A 16253-nucleotide genomic window follows, 5' to 3' on the forward strand; every position below is an offset into this window, starting at 1 on the left:
CCAGAACAAGAGGCTGACATACCATGCAAGGGAAGGATCACATCTGTAAATAACATTGGTACATACACCAATGTTATTTGTAGTGGTTGTATGACATTCGGAGAGCTGGCAAACTGCGTCACCATAGAGCCGCTTTCGATGGTGACACAGTTTGCCAGCTCTCTAAATGTCATACAACCACTACAAATAAATCTGCAACGATTTAGCATCAAAGCGTAACTTCAGTCACCTATACCCAATGAAGCAATGGCAATTAAGCCTGCTTTACCAGCAGCATGGCCGTGGCGAAAATTTTCCATTGGTCAATGTGCTAATGGGTTGCAAGTTGTCACAGAAAGCTTGCCGTTAATATGTTCATACGAGTGGCTCATTGTTGATCTGTCCCAAGGTCATGCATGTGTACGAATTTGACTGACGACCGTTGAAGTGGCAATCAGGGCTGCGATTTTGTAGCGATCCAGTGGGCTGAGCGTCGTTTTGACTACGCACAAAAGTGAAAAGCATTGAAAAGCATTAGCACTGAGAAAAGGCCTCGCTACAATATCGCAGCCCTGGGGTTCACATGGGGCCAGTCAGCACCAAAGCTTGTTTGTGTAAGCTGTGCGTGTGAATGCATGAATATGCATGCATGAACATAAATACCCAGTATGCCTAATTAACTTTCATACATACTTTTCATACACGCTGCTGTTGTCACCATTCCCTCTGACCGCATTGCATATGGATTGTTTAACTCTGTCCCATCGAAGTGGACTAACTTGTACCAATGAATTTTCACTGAATATACCTAATATTCGGAAAACCAAAAAGATAATTCCACGCCATTACAACAGATCTGCTAACAACAGACTTTCTGATATAACTGACCATTCTTCTAACATAGCTTGGTCTGCCTATAACCATGAACAAATTGCACCGACCCTCCTATAACAAACAAATTTTTTGATAATTTTTTTCCAGATGGGCAAATACAACATACTTTACTACACTTTAAAACAAAATTACACTCTTTCGATTGTATCTTGTGACAACAATAAACATCATCTGTCTTGTCCACATTTCCTTTCTTTAACGCCGCGAGCCCGGTACTTCCCAGTAACGAACAGCATGCGCGTTATCAGCATGACATAGCATTCCTGACAGGAAAGTAGCATGCGCGGTGTTTTCAAGATAGGAAACGCAAGTAAGGCAGATGACGATTATTGTTCTGTGGCAGAGACACACCCCAAAGGGTGTACCTTTGTCTAAGAGTGTATGGCTATGCATGCCTGTGGCAGTGGACTGCCACACAATTATTTCCGGTAACTTGTGGAACGTGTCAAAATGCACTTTTTCTTAAAGAATGAATACACTAGCGGCAAGCTTCCCCCAACGGCGTGCCCCGCACAACGCCCTGCCAGCTAACGTGTTAACAGTTTTTCGAGTCCACCACACAAGCAGCTCAACGTCGGCAAAATTCGAAGATGCCACTAGGCTTAATTCGCTAAGCGAAGCTCTAGCATAAACAGTGCCAACAATAGCAAAATGCATCGCTTTGAGAACGCTTTATTTTTGTCATAGCATCAATTCGCACAAAAATGATAATCTGCTATTTAGAGTGCGGAGCATGTGATTCAATTGAGCCGTCTCGCATGCAGTGCAGTGGCAGCCGAACTCAGAGTTGAACCGACTTGTATCACAGCTACCGTTTGTTATACAGTGGTCGTTGTTTGTCAAGGAAGATAAAATTACACCATCGGTTTATTCCACCAACAACTGTTTTCTGTAAAAAACGAACTGTAGCCGATGTTTGTGTCATCGGCAGCGTGCTTGGGCCGAGCGGCCAGCACTGCAGCAAGCACTTCGGTGCGACTTGCATCCCCTAAGCTAACTCTACTCTTGCCGTAGTGCGGGCGTTCCTATGCCGTAGTACCATGTTACCATGTTTCAGCAACCAGCACCCAAAAAACAGAGGGACATGGTGCCATGCGACATGGTTGTATGATTATTGCATGAAGCTGTTTACCTATTGTTTATTTTAATTTGATGTTTTCATAGTTTTTGCGATCATCTTCAGGTTAGACAGTGGTATATACGTAGAACCATTTGACAACATACCACGACCTTAATATTGGAACAAACGAGTGTTGACTGAATTCTATTTGCGAACTGAGCCATTCGAACGTTCATTATTCCAAATGTACATTCGAGTACTCGTACACGTTTAATTCATTTCACTGGCACTGCGCATCACAATATGCATCGACCATTATGTCACCAGCCACTGGTATTTCACAGCTTGCCAGGAAAACTAACACAGTTTTGAAGAAATAAGCCATTGTTCAGGAGTCCCTTAACATGGAATCAATTCAATTTCTTTCCAGTGGGTCCAGAAGTTAAAAGTTCAATCTGGCATGACCTCACATAGTACAAGTACACAACAGTCTACTTCATGGCATACGGAAATTAAGAGGACAGTGCTACAACAATTTCAAGATATACAACCTGCTGCACACAGCTTTCCATATGCCGGGTGCACATGGCATCTGAGAATATAGCTTCGCATCGTCATAGAAATGAACATTCCCATTATATCTAAGTGCTTGACCTGTTTTCACCAAGCCCTCGCTCACCCCTACAGAACACCCATTCCATTATTGTGATGATGTGAAAATGTGCGCAGTCCTAAGGGCCTTAACTGCTGGTCACAGCAACTTGAACATCGTGACCTTCCTGAATGTGACAGGGTCCTTTGTTTTCAGATTATAACATCTATGGTGTGTCATATGCAGCAAACAGAATGCAGCACTGCCGGCATTGACATTGTCTAAACCACAACCTACTGAACTCCAGACCTGCACAGATGTCCCTTGCCCAGCACACGTGGTTTAGTTCAACTATTTTGCTGCTAGAGACAGAATGTGCGGGTAGAGTGGCGCTAGTTATAAGCTGTTCACTGTCGTCTGCTTCCGCGATCTGTTCCAAAGTCTGTGCTACCATTTTGGTAGGCACAAAGCGTTAGTATTGGTGGTGAATGAATAGATTCACAAATATAAAAAGAACACAAAATGTGCAAATGTTTTTGCATTTGAACACTGAAATTAGAGAAGGAGCAGGGCAAGAAAGGTAAACAACGAGCATAGGTGGCAGCTGCAATGCAAGACAGCATAAATTTCCCTTCCCAAGGCTCAGTAAGAGACTGAAAAAAATTGTTTTACAAGATTAATTCAATAAACTAGCTTTTCTGGGTTGATTACAGATAGCTTAATGCCAGATAAGACATCAGTATTTACTGCTCTGTGCCATAATGAAATGTAGAGGATCTGGTAAAAGTATATCCTGCGCCCCGCCCCTTGTGTGCAAGAAATTGATCGCGTCAGTCTCAAGGAAAGGTGAGCATAGTTTCTTTTTTAATGCTGTTCCATGTCTAGGTGAGTTCAAAGCTTGCAAAAGCGATCCCAGTGCATTAAAACGTGCTGCACTGCAGGCCTTGTGTCATGGAACTCTTTTCAAACCACACAGCTGGCTTTTCTATGTGGTAGCATAACGGTGGTGCGAAAGAAACGTACATAGTGATACTGTGTGCCTAATGACATTTTGGAACTTGCAACACATTCACGCTGAGGGACGACGGACGAGGGGTATTCTTCTGGTACGTCCACACTAGCGACAAAAACGCGTGCGACACACCGCGCGCGGCGAGCGGTGCTGTCGCGCGCGGCAAGATTCACGAAAAGCGGCAGCAACGCGCGGCAAACGCGCGAATGGGTGCGAGACCCATTTTTCGCGGCAGACGCAAAACGACCACCAATCAGAAGCGAGCCGCTTTACGAGCCGCGCTCTTGTGGCGCCACCTGTCGCACAAGCAAAGAATCATAATCTATGGGCTCTGAGACTGAACAGTGACACGCGCGCCGTAAAATCTCAGAGGCCATTTCCAGTCAAGGGGGCTGTTTTTGTTAGGCCTTACCACACCGCCACTGAGGCGTCGACGAAGAATTCGCCTCGCAATGGAGGCGTTTTTGGAAACCGTTCGCGGATATGCGTGCCTCTATGATAAATCGAGCGTCGGACAAGGAGCTGCGCGCCAACCGCTGGCACATTATGGACAGCAGTTTGGCATGACAGGTGAGTAATTGGTGAAGGCGGGGAAGCAGAGTGTGCGCCTGGCCATCAGTGTCCCTGTACCGCACCCAAAACTTTCTCGTCCGCTTTCTGGCACGTCGGCGTCACACAAGTAAAGAACAAACAAGTATTATATGTAGTGCTCACAGTCACCAGTAGCTCCTCGTCCGTATCCGACATGCCTGAGTGTGGCCGGCAGTGGCGCAAAAAAACACAGACACTTCCGATGGAAGACGAAATGGGCAGAACGGAGAGCGCGTTGTGACGAGAAGTATCGAATGGAACGAGACAACGCGGGACTCCACGGGCCGCTGCCGCGTGCCGCAAAACGCCACTGTGGACTTGCCCGCACGCGTGTGCCGCGCGGGCGCTTGCCGCGTGCGGCGTGTCGCGCGCGTTTTTGTCGCTAGTGTGGGCGTACCGTTCCAGTGTTGGCAAGCGAGGCAGCAGCGGACATATTGGCAGACAAATCAGTACATCCAACGCCAGTAATAACAACGTCGCAGGCATGCATATGTCTTTAAGTACTCCTGCATGTGTGCAATGCGGGTCATCGTGAAATGCTGCACATATGTCCGAACGTAGATGCCGAGGCACCACAAGTAGTCATTTGCAGTCATCCGAGAAGTAGCTGCGGTGGCATTGGGGGCCAGCTCCACCACTGGATAAGCTGGCACCGTCGGCATGACGTGGTATAAGGGATCACGTGGACACAGCGGCCGCGGCTTCGGAAGTGATGAAGCGAGCTGAAAATGAAAGTTCAAAGTCGCACCTGCGCTGCAGTTCTGATTAAGGGGGAAGGTTTTCCCGCTTCGGGTGTGTGCTTGACAACACTTGAAAGCCTTGTAATAGGTAGTGGGCACCTTTGAAGGCGTCCAACATGGTAGGCTACTGATAGGTGCCGCATATACACAACAGAACCCCGAGTCAGCCTTCACACGTACCCGCAGGACAAGAAGCTGTGTGAAGCTTGCATAGCGAAACTTAGATCCGGCAAGCAGCCATCAGCTACAACTCGGGTGTGCAGCAAGCACTTCCGCGAGGAAGATTTCTGATACAGTGTCGGGGTTGTGATGTTCGGTGAGCAGCAGAAAGCACGCACTGAGACGCTCGCCCGCACGTGCAGCTCTGTTAACGTCATGAAGCTTTGGTCTATGAACTTGTTCATGTTATATACTGGCAAGTTCACCGGAATGGAAAGGGAATGGTAAAAAGCACACTAAAAAAAAAGGCATGGCATATGCTCGTGTTTGGGTAGAGCAAAACAATGAAATGTACTGTATTAGGAAAAAGAAGCAGCGGGTAATTAATTGCTCGGTGAGAAGACCGATAGATATACAGTGCGACGAAACTTCAGAAATAGTTATGTGGAAACGTCTAAGTCTTTAGAAGAAAAAAAAAAGAGGAAGATTGAACCGTCACAACGGGACATCACAAGACGCCATTGTAGCCGTCGAAGTACCTAGTTATAACAAAATTATTTTTTAACAGCTCTGACAGTGTCCACGCAGGAACGACTGCTTGTGTACTGTCACATGCTGCGGCCTAAAGCTCACAGCATGGTGCGTGCGAAAGTGAAACATTGTGCGCGGACATGTATGCAGAGGTGCAGTCGGTCACCGTGAACTCATGCGATCACTGCATTGAGGCTTCGTTCCGTTATGCTCCATTTGGTTTGGTTATACAGACAGCCCACTATAAGAACATATTCCACATAGTTCACCCTCTGCGACTGCCGACCTTTCACGCAACAAGCCGGTTTGGGTGACTATCGCGGCAATCGCACGTAGTAGGCGTTCACTGTAGATATTCGGTAAAGAGATAGTGTCTGTAAACCATTCTGGCTCCCGCATGATGCTTTATTGAGCACCGGCAGCCAAACCTATGAGGAGCGCGCAGAGTGCGCCACATTATCCCTCATACTACTCAAGCAAGGCGATTCCAACAGATGGCGACTCCGTAAGTCCTTGCCCCCAATAGGAGCCCATCACGAACATAGAAGTAGTGTGCTTCGTAGCGCAATGCATAGCCTAGGGAAGGCGTTGATGGATGTGACAGAAACACCACTATAGATAAAATCCACTGATCCTTCTGCTGCTTCGAAAGCATGTTCGTGGTGGTAAGGGAGGACTCGTATATTGGTACGTTCAGACAATTGGGCTGGCCTGACACAGGGGAGCAAGACATAGCATCCGCGTCTGAATGTTTATGGCTAAAGCTGCACAGGACTCGAATACCGTACTCTTGGAGGTGAAGCGCCCATCGAGCGAGGCGACCTGAAGGATCTTTCAAGGACAACATCCAGCAGAAAGCATGGTGGTTAGTTATGACGTTGAATGGGCGGCCTTAGAAGTAAGGACAGAATTTAGTTATGGCCCAAATGATAGCCAAGCGTTCTTTTTCTGTAATGGAATAGTTGGTTTCCGCTTTCGTGAGTGCACAGTTGATGAAGGCAATGACGCATTCATTGAAGCCAGTGTTTCGTTGTGCAAGAACAGCACCAATAGCGACGCCACTGGCAGCTGTGTGTATTTCTGTTGGCGTGCTTGGGTCGAAATGTCGGAGGATCGGGGGTGACATTAGAAGACGTCACAGCATTGTGAATGCGGCATCACAGATTGGCGGCCAGGACGAGAGGTCGTGGTTACCCGCGAGAAGCTACATCAAAGGCGCTATTATGGTGGTGAAGTTGCGGATGACACAGCAAAAGTATGAGCACAATCCGATGAAGCTGCGGAGTTCTTTAGTGGCCTTCAGTCGTGGGAATTCGGCGATGGCTTGGAGTTTGGTTGGATGTAGGAGCACACCATCTTTCGAAGCAATGTGCCCAAGCTGCCGGGCAGCGAGCGACACTTCAAGCTGAGTTGGAGTCCAGCATCGATGAGGCAAGTGAGGACACATTCGAGTCGAATCAGGTGAGAAGAGAAGTCCAGGGAAAAGATGACAATCTCATCGAGATAACAAAGACGTTTGCCATTTGAGGCCCCGGAGGATGTTATCCATCATTCTTTCAAATGTGGCAGGCACATTACACAGGCCAAAGGGCATGACGGTAAATTCATATAAGCTGTAAGGCGTAATGAATGCCATTTTCGGGCGATCTGCCTCAGTCACCGGAACTTGCAAATAACCAGAACGCAACTCCAAGGACGAAAAGAATTCAGTGCCTTGGAGGCAGTCCAGCATGTCATTGATACGGAGAAGAGGATAGACATCTTTCCGGGTTATCTTGTTGAGTGTTCGATAGTGCATACAAAAACAAATAGTCCCATCTGTCTTTTTGAATAACACTACTGGAGAGGCCCAGGGACTGTGCGAATGCTGTATCATGCCACGTTTGAGCATGTCTCTTACGTGCTCATCGATGACACAGTGCTTCGTCGCGGACACACAGTATGAACGCTGGCGTAGCGGTGCATGGCTGCCGGTGTCGATGTGATGAACGACTGTGGAGGTATGCCCTAAACAATGTTGTTAGAGATAAAAAAAAAGAACGAAATTGGTTAAAGGGAAACTGAAGAGTCTGCCGAATTCAATAAGATGCTTATATACGGGTGCAGGAACCTTACAAACCATGAACGTAAAATTTTGGGCGGGCTTTTTCACTTAGGATTGACGTAAGCGCTGGTTAAAATTGCGCTGTCGCTCCGCCCCCCGTCGAGCGCCGCGCGCTGCTGCTGACACTGACGATGCGAGCGGAGACCGGAAATCGCGGCGTAGTGACATCAGCACTGGTGTTCCGCTCCTTCGCAGTCTCCGCGACCGTGCCTGACCGCGCTTGTTTCTGCGTGCGTGCCGTCATAATCTGCCTCACTTGAGCCTGCATTCTTTTGTTTGTGTGTATGTAGAGTGGTAGTTGACGTGCGCAGCATCAATTGAAGTGGTGGGCCGATCATGCCGGCGTTCTGTGCAGCCTACAGTTGCACGAACACCAGTGGCCGCAACTACGTTCCATTACTTCCCACAAGACAAGAAGCTTTCAGCAAAGTGGGAGGCTGCTGTGAATCAAAAGAATTTCAAGCGCTCAAGAACAATAATTAACAGTGCTGTGCTCCGTGCTCTAACCACTTTTGCGACGATGATTACTACCAGATTTTATCAATAATGCATGAATGAGTGAGAGCACGACTTGCTGCTAGCAGGCTTTGTAAACGCAGCGCGAAAAGGTCGGGGCAATGAACACATTAAGACAGGACGGGTGCGGGCAGAGGGATGGTAACTGGTCTTGGAAGACCTTATGAATACACGAACTCGTCCAAAGCTGGATTTTGATTTACTGCTAGCTCCTTCGTGTTAGCACACTGAATGGAAGGTGCATGTTTATCTCCCATCCTTTACGCAGGTTTGGTTGCAAACCGCCGTTAATTTTGTATTCGCACGTGTGTTGTGAAGCAGCCTACATGCAGCTACCATAAACCAGTGCAAGATTAAATTTGTATGTGTTCGAAAGCCAGCGCACGCCAGGATGCTGCGCTCCCCCTTTTCTTGCGCACAGAGAGAAATCGGCCAACTCACGTAGCCGACGGAATTCGCCGCTTTTACGGCTCCGGTTACGAGTAGCATGCGGATGGCACACTGATGAAGGTCACTACAGGTGCTGCAAGAGCCGGAAAACTTTTCCCGTATGTAAACCGTCTGTGTAGATTGCCGACCACTTTGGGGCAGCGCACGAATACGCCCGCTTACGTTCCACGAGGAGGCATGTAGGAACATAACAGTACAGTTGTTTGTCCGGAAACGAACTCACTGGATCGCTGCATGCAGCGTTGCAAAGAACATACTCACCAAAGAACATTTCTAACACGAGGAGATGCTAACACTTCGCTTTCGTTCCCGTCGAAACCACTGCTTGCTAACAACCATCTTTTGCTTCCTCGAGAGGCTGGCTCCTCGCAACCGGCTCGTACACGTAGGGAGCAACGCCAAACTCCTCGGAGAAACGCAAGCTCTTGAAATTTACCATTAACGTCTCCACAAAACAGTGCCAAACCACCTTGCACCGTGCTTCATGTGTAACGGCAGCGGTCGGTCCGGACGAACACCATTGTTGACATCATGAGGCGCCTGACCAATAACAGGCGCAAACGGCGCGGGCGATATGCCCCGAGTCTGCTGCTGCACTTTTCGTCGAAATAAGATCTGTTTGCGCTTTCTTTCGCTCAATTTCGATGCGATATTCGAATTCGGAGGGTTAAAAACCATTACGTACAGCACTTTACTCATTTCTTCTGGGAAGCCCTCCAGTTTCGCTTTAAGGAGGTCGACGATCTGCGTGCGCCGACTCGGAGTAAGGTTGGGATCAATAGACTGAGCAAACGTTCAGTCACATGCAGGCTCAGACGCATAGACAATAAGAGCCATGGTGTCAACCTGAAGAGGAGCCGAGTCATCAGGCGCATCATAGACAGAGCTCACGTCAAATTCGTCAGCAGAACTGAGGCACTCACCATGGTGTAAGCTTGACGGACATGAAATTGAATTCAATATGTAAAGTGCGCTGGAGCCCTGGCGAGTGCGAAGGAGGGCAAAAGGAAGCAAGAAGGGATGACGGCGTGCAGCAAGTTTAGATGGCCTGAAGAGAACTGTAGAATCGTAGAAAGCAGCACAGGAAATGGGCACAAGGGTAGAAGAAAAAGGAGAAATATCGGTGGCAGTGGCAACCAACATTCGAGCAGAAGAGGCAAATCTTCAGAAAGACTGCTGCAAAATGGAGTAAGCGCAAGTTCTGCACGGGCACAATCAATAACAGCATGATGAGATGAGAGGAAGTCCCATCCTAGAATGATGGCATGAGAGCAGTGGGGAAGAACAACAAACTCAATGTGGTCTAAACTGTCTTGTATGGCGACACAAACGGTACATGTTCCTAAGGGCTCAATTGGCTCAGCGCTTGCTGTGCGTAGCGAAATGACAGAAAACAGCATCACAAAAATTGGCTCAGCATTTGCTGTACGTAGCGAAATGGCAGAAAACAGCATCGCAACTTTTCGGAGCATACAGCAAAGCTGCTCAACAATTATTGACACTGCGGCACCCCTGTCAACAAATGGATGAACGGTGATACCTTCGGCATAAACTTCAATTAAGTTGACAGGGAATATAAATGAGGCCTTGAGCAGTTCGACGAGATCGCGGTTCTTGCCTCTGGAGCTATGCCTTTTTGTTTTCCTCCACAGCTGGAGGGCGGCAGATAATGGGGGACAGTGAACATCGACGGAGAGATGGAGACCGACGAGTGTTGAAGCTTTGGGGAACAGGAGACGAGGGAGCAAAGTGCAGAACTGGTGGAGCACAGCGGGACTGGCAGTCAGGAGAATTCCCTTGTGGTCTCGCGGTATCGACAGGCAAAGGTCTTGGACTTGCGACAACGACAGCATACGTGAGCAGAACCGGCGCTGAAGGTGGCCGAGTAGCAAGAGGTAACATGTCGTTGAATTGTTAGTGTATGACCCGTCAGAGTTCCGGAGACAAAGAGGACTCAGACGACTGGGTATCGGGCAGAACTGACAGTTGGTGCGCTACTTCCTCTCGAACGAATTGTTTGTTTGGTCATGGAACGACGAGTGGGCGGGAGCAGCACTGGAACTGTCGGTTATGGCTAAAATCATGTCATCCGGCACGACAGCTCGCCGTGTAGTAAGGCGTTGTTTGTAGAGTTCGTCGTAGCTATGGCACAGTGTAATGATAACGTCCACCGTTTGAGGATTCTTAACCAAGAACGCTTGGAAGGAGTCATCCTCTATGCCTTTTATGACATTGTTGATCTTTTCAGCTTCGGGCATAGTGGGATTAATGCGCCGGCAAGGGTAGACTACATTTTCAATGTAGCTGGGGAAGTTTTCACCCTTTTGCTGAAAGCGACCACGCAAGCGTTGGTCCGCATGAAGCTTGTGCACAGCAGGACGACCGAAGATTCTTTGAAGGAATTCGTAAATGCCTCCAGGTGGTAAGGGCTGATTCATGATTCCAGAACGAGAGATTAGCGACTCCAGAAAGATAAAAGATGACGTCAGTCAGTTTAGCGGTGTCATCCCATTTGTTATGAACACTCACGCAGTCGTAAGACGAAAGCCAATCCTCTGCATCATGATCATTGGTTCTGCTGAAGACAGGAGGATCTCGTTGGTGTAGAGCACCGGAACAGATAAGAGGTGATGCCTAGGGAGTATTCTGCTGCGTGGCATCCTCAGGAATGGCAGAAACGGGAGGGAGTGTCCGGCTACGGAGTTCCAGGTCACTAAAGGTCCCAAGACTTCCACCAAATTGTGAAGAGGTGTTGTGGTGTAATTAAAGGGACAGGCAACCGCTCAGAACATGAATCGAGATAATCCCGCTAATGGAAAGTGGTTGAAAAGGTCAAAATGTAGGTGGTTAACCACAATTGCACTCATTCCTGTGAAAGCAGAACGATGGGTGGCTTTCACAAGTTGCAAGGCAGGCTATGGACATCGCTCTCACTTCTCAGCATTGCTAGAGGAGGGACTCTTGCTTTTTTTTTTTTTTTTTTTAGAGGCAGCTGAGATGGAAAAATTTTGCCTACAATATATTGACGCGCTTTTGGAAGTAACCGTTGCATTTGTAAACACTACCTAGGGTGAGCTATGCGTTGCACCATAAAGAACTAGGTCCTTAAAGATCGGTTGTCAGTCCCTTTAATGAAGCTCTCGGTGAGTAGGGCACCGCAGCGAGATGTCACACAGTTCAGGCAATAAAGGCACAAGGCTGTGACCAAACTTGTCGTCATCTTTCTCGAAGCAGTGCATATTCCTCATTCTTCTCCAGTACAATATATATTTTGCATTGTCCATGATTAACTCTTGTGAGGGTGTTACCAAATCTGTTGGAATGACAAGTGAGACTTAACTGCATGTGTGACTTATGGCTGTCCGAGTTGCTATGGCAGTAAAAGTTGCATGAAAAAATGCTTTATGCGCCCATTCGCATGGTCATTGCATATATATATATATATATAAATATGCTTACATGTAAATGACATGCTTCAACAACCCCTGGATATACTCATCCCAATTGCTTACAGTGAAAATATCGCACACACATCACATCAGTGCTGGTAACAAATGAACTTATCAAACATAAAGCAAACAGTCATTGGTACTTACCGAATCAATCTCTGGGAGTAGTGGTGTGACAGGTTGGATGTCCCACTTTTTCATGTACTGTTTCATGCTTGCCTCCATGCTGATAAATTCTCTTCCACATTGAGACATCTCTGCTCCCACCGCTTCCCTTACCAAAAAGGAAGTTGGTGAGGTCACCTGCAAATACAACATTGTGTTCCAAATACGATTATTTCTAAAACCAGAACATACAGCTGAGAACAAACTAAAACGAAACAGTGGCTCCACGTTAATGTTTGCAATCTAACACTGTTGGCAACAATCACTTTTCCATGATGCAACATTTAGCATGGTGTCACACTGCAACTATGATAATTTCTTCCTTCCCTTAGGTATTTTACCCCTTAGGTATTTCAGCTCTATAGCACTCGGCTCGCATGCATTGCAAGGACAATAAGCAACATGCAATTACACAGAATATCTTACCTTCAGGACAATAACATTCATTCTCTGCTTCCATCCTTGTGCGTTTTTAAATGCTTCTATGGCCATGCTGCTTGAAGTGTAATCTGCACAAAAGGTTTTTTCTATGAATGCAGGGTTTGTACAGAACATTTGACCCAAAATTGAACAATTCAAGGATGCCGAAGGTCAAAATTCAAAGAGAGGGAAACAAACCTTAGTCGTACACATGCACTGAAAAGTAGTGAAATCTCATTTTTCTTAGCTACAATTTCTGAACAGAGTGGCAATTTGGGCAAGTTGGAACAGTTGGAACTCAGCAGCTGCTGAGCTGGACACGCTTCAGGTGTCAATCACCTTCTGGCATAACGGTTAGTAGTCGGACTTCAGCCAGATACTAGTCATGTTAATGCCAAATGGCTGAAGCTTATTTTCTGCCAGGCATTTCTACAGCCTAGGGCACAAAAATGAAGCCAGGATGGCTGCACTATGAACCAACTGGCACAACAAAACGGTGGCATGGTTTGGACGCTTGACCTGGCTTTGTCTAGTGCCACGATGGCAACAGTGACTTAAACAAGCCTGCCAGTGCTGGCTGTGGACATGTCATATTGATATCATTAAGCAACACTCTCAAAAGAAAATGCATACTCTATCTCGCATGTAGCTTGCAGCACTGCCGAAGTAAGAGGTGTATATAAGCAATATCCTTGCACCGTGGAATATAGTTCCAGGCATAACTGCCTGATGATTGCCGGGATTAAAGAATTATGTTTTTTAGGCACATGATACGTTACAGCAATAAGCGACATGTACAGCTTTTTGTGCATGCATGTCATATACTGTAAATTACTGTGGTGGTTACCGCTGGAAACTGTAATAGCCACCTTAACTGTGCTAGCGTAGCAATATGGCAGTGCCCATGCATCCCAGACCGCCCACTTCAACCTGAATATACGCTTGTTTTTTGGCTCTCTGCCATGACATCAAAATATAAATGTAAAATCTGTCATCATTTAGACCCATCTCACACTGACGGCAAAGCATTAGGTATGTTTTGTCATTATTGAGATCAACTGTAAGTTTCGACACTTCTAGGACTACAGAGCCCGTGCCGAGCCCTAAAAGTGGTCCGATTTCCAGATAGCAGATGGTGCCACAGCATAAGCCCTGGTGATGCATTGATGATGCAAAATGCTATAAAGGCACCATTGTCCATAGCATCATTAATTTACTACTCCGCTCTAGCATGGTATGTGATGCTGGTGGCGAGCAAATGCCCAATAGACACCGTGACATGATGCAGTGGGCGTTTGCCTTACTGGCTAAGGAGGCTGCAAAAAACTGCTGAGAAGCATATAGATGAAGCCTCGCTCCCGCAATCATGTAAATGCAGTTTATAGTTACAACACAAAAAGATCTATGGCACCAATCCAGGAACCACGGATCATTTATCGACAGGATGGCAAGCAGACACTGAGCAGACGACACAGACGAACACATTTATAGGGGCATTTGGCCTTCCTATTGGCTAAGGAGTCCTGCAGCTTCCACAATGCTGCAAGGAAATACCGAGATAGGGCATAATGTTTCCCGAAGAACACTATCCATGGCGTAGCCCCTATGCGGAGTTTATTACTTCCAATCTTTTTTCCAAATTCTTGAGTTTTCAAGGATTTCAAGGTGGTGTATGAACCCTGCATATGCACCCTCTACTGCCTTTTGTGAGGCAGCTTTCGCATGAATATCACTATTTTAACTCTTAAATGTGTATGCAAATCCCACACACTGTGGGAATCTGTTTAAGCAAAGCTTTCGTTGATGTTTGCAAGGAATGCTGTTCTTGTTTAGGAACCATTTCCAAATATAGTCACAAAGCAAGTTCGGCACATTTTCACCAGGACACGTCTCGGTCAATGTAAACTAGTTGCGTATCTGCACCGCAGAAATGACCAACATGAACAAAAGTTTATTTTACGCACAGAATGGAACGCGTCCTGCACGAAGTGTCTCTCAAAGTATAACTGTCTGCACCCATAAATGACACGATCCCGTTCCGCTGTCTCATCACGTATTGACGTTGGCCGGCTTCGCGCTTACGAGCAAGTGTGCACTCGCGTTCCAAGTCGCTGCATGTTGACGTCGCTATGTGTCGCGTCTCTGGATGAAATGTTCACTGCGCTACTCGGTGCTTAACGCACTCAGCGTTCTTTTTTTTCTTTAGAAATGAAAAAAATATTCGATATTTAGAAGTCGGTTTCCTCGAATATTAATAATAATAATAATATTTGGGGTTTTACGTGCCAAAACCACTTTCTGATTATGAGGCACGCCGTAGTGGAGGACTCCGGAAATTTTGACCACCTGGGGTTCTTTAACGTGCACCTAAATCTAAGCACACGGGTGTTTTCGCATTTCGCCCCCATCGAAATGCGGCCGCCGTGGCCGGGATTCGATCCCGCGACCTCGTGCTCAGCAGCCCAACACCATAGCCACTGAGCAACCACGGCGGGTTCCTCGAATATTCGTATTCGATTTTGAAATTTTTGAAAACTATTCGAACACCCTTACCTAAAAACTATTGAAACAAAGATAATGGGGGCAGACTAATGCGGGAAGCTGTCATCTAAGAAAAACACGCGAAATAGGTCCAATTTTCGAGCCGCATTCTCGCACAAAAACCTCGACAAGCCACAATTATATTTGCGTAATACCCGTCACATAGCAGATCTAACGTCACTTCAAACGAACGACATACCATGTACAGCTTTAAAGACATAACAGAGTACTTCGATATATGCCCGGTCACCATCGTTTCAGTGTGCACGAAAACTAGACGCGGACAGCAATCCAATCTTTGCGCTTCAATCTCCGGCACGTGACTGCAGTCCGTGCACAAAAATCATGCTGTAAAACAAATGACCGAGTTCAAGCAAGTCAATTCGTATTTAGCGCTTCTGTCATCGCTTCAAACAAAGGTGACCCGTAAGAAGCGATAACAGAAGATGCGCTGCCCTTGCTCAGTAGTTTTGCTGTCGTACCCCTTATTTGCACCATTATCTGCCAAAAGGAAAAAACAAACAAAACGGTTACAGTTCTCAGACATGGAACTGCATTGCGAAAAAAAAAAAGCACAAGGAAGAACTTCATACTTACACATACATATACATTACGAAAACGCGAACCGCCGCGTTGTTTTTGCACTCCTTCCTTCGACATAAACACTTGAAAAGTTGGACATGTGATTACAAAGCAAAATGAATGCCCAGGGTCAAAAGATTAGGTTATTCCGTGCTTCACTCAACGACTCACCGATTCAAACAATGTGCATGCAATGCGTTTAAGGTGACAGCGCGCAACCCACGTGCTTACTTGCATCCAAAGCACGCGGCGTCGAGCCCGCGTCTACTGAAAGCGCTGAAACATGCTGAAACTGCGAAACCGCTACTAATCCCTGCGGCTGCCCGCTGGTCATAAAGACTGGTGATCTATAAAATTATATCGATTCGCTAATGTTTGCCAATAAATATACTTTCAAACACGCATAAAAAGAAGTGAAGGAAGCTATAAAGGAGCCGATTAAAAATTTTGTGGTCTGACAACATGCCT

At 46.7% G+C, this 16253-nt stretch overlaps 1 protein-coding gene across 4 annotated transcripts in view; it reads right to left on the reverse strand.

Annotated features, from left to right (window-relative positions):
• LOC126543311 (putative ATP-dependent RNA helicase TDRD12) overlaps positions 1 to 16229 on the reverse strand; it is a 236418-nt gene extending 220189 nt beyond the window's left edge. The window contains exons 1-3 of one of the 4 annotated variants that reach the window (XM_055061914.2): positions 16017 to 16229; positions 12669 to 12751; positions 12225 to 12380 (exon numbers count right to left, since the gene is read on the reverse strand). In XM_055061914.2, coding sequence (XP_054917889.1) covers positions 12225 to 12380; positions 12669 to 12751; positions 16017 to 16119 — 342 coding nt within the window. In that variant the 5' untranslated portion in view covers positions 16120 to 16229. The other 3 variants (XM_055061916.2, XM_055061915.2, XM_055061917.2) reach the window with 3 other exon arrangements.
• Positions 16230 to 16253: the final 24 nt, after the last annotated feature.

The sequence above is a fragment of the Dermacentor andersoni genome, chromosome 1 (genome assembly GCF_023375885.2).
Source record: "Dermacentor andersoni chromosome 1, qqDerAnde1_hic_scaffold, whole genome shotgun sequence".
In the NCBI taxonomy this organism is placed as follows: Eukaryota; Metazoa; Arthropoda; class Arachnida; order Ixodida; family Ixodidae; genus Dermacentor; species Dermacentor andersoni.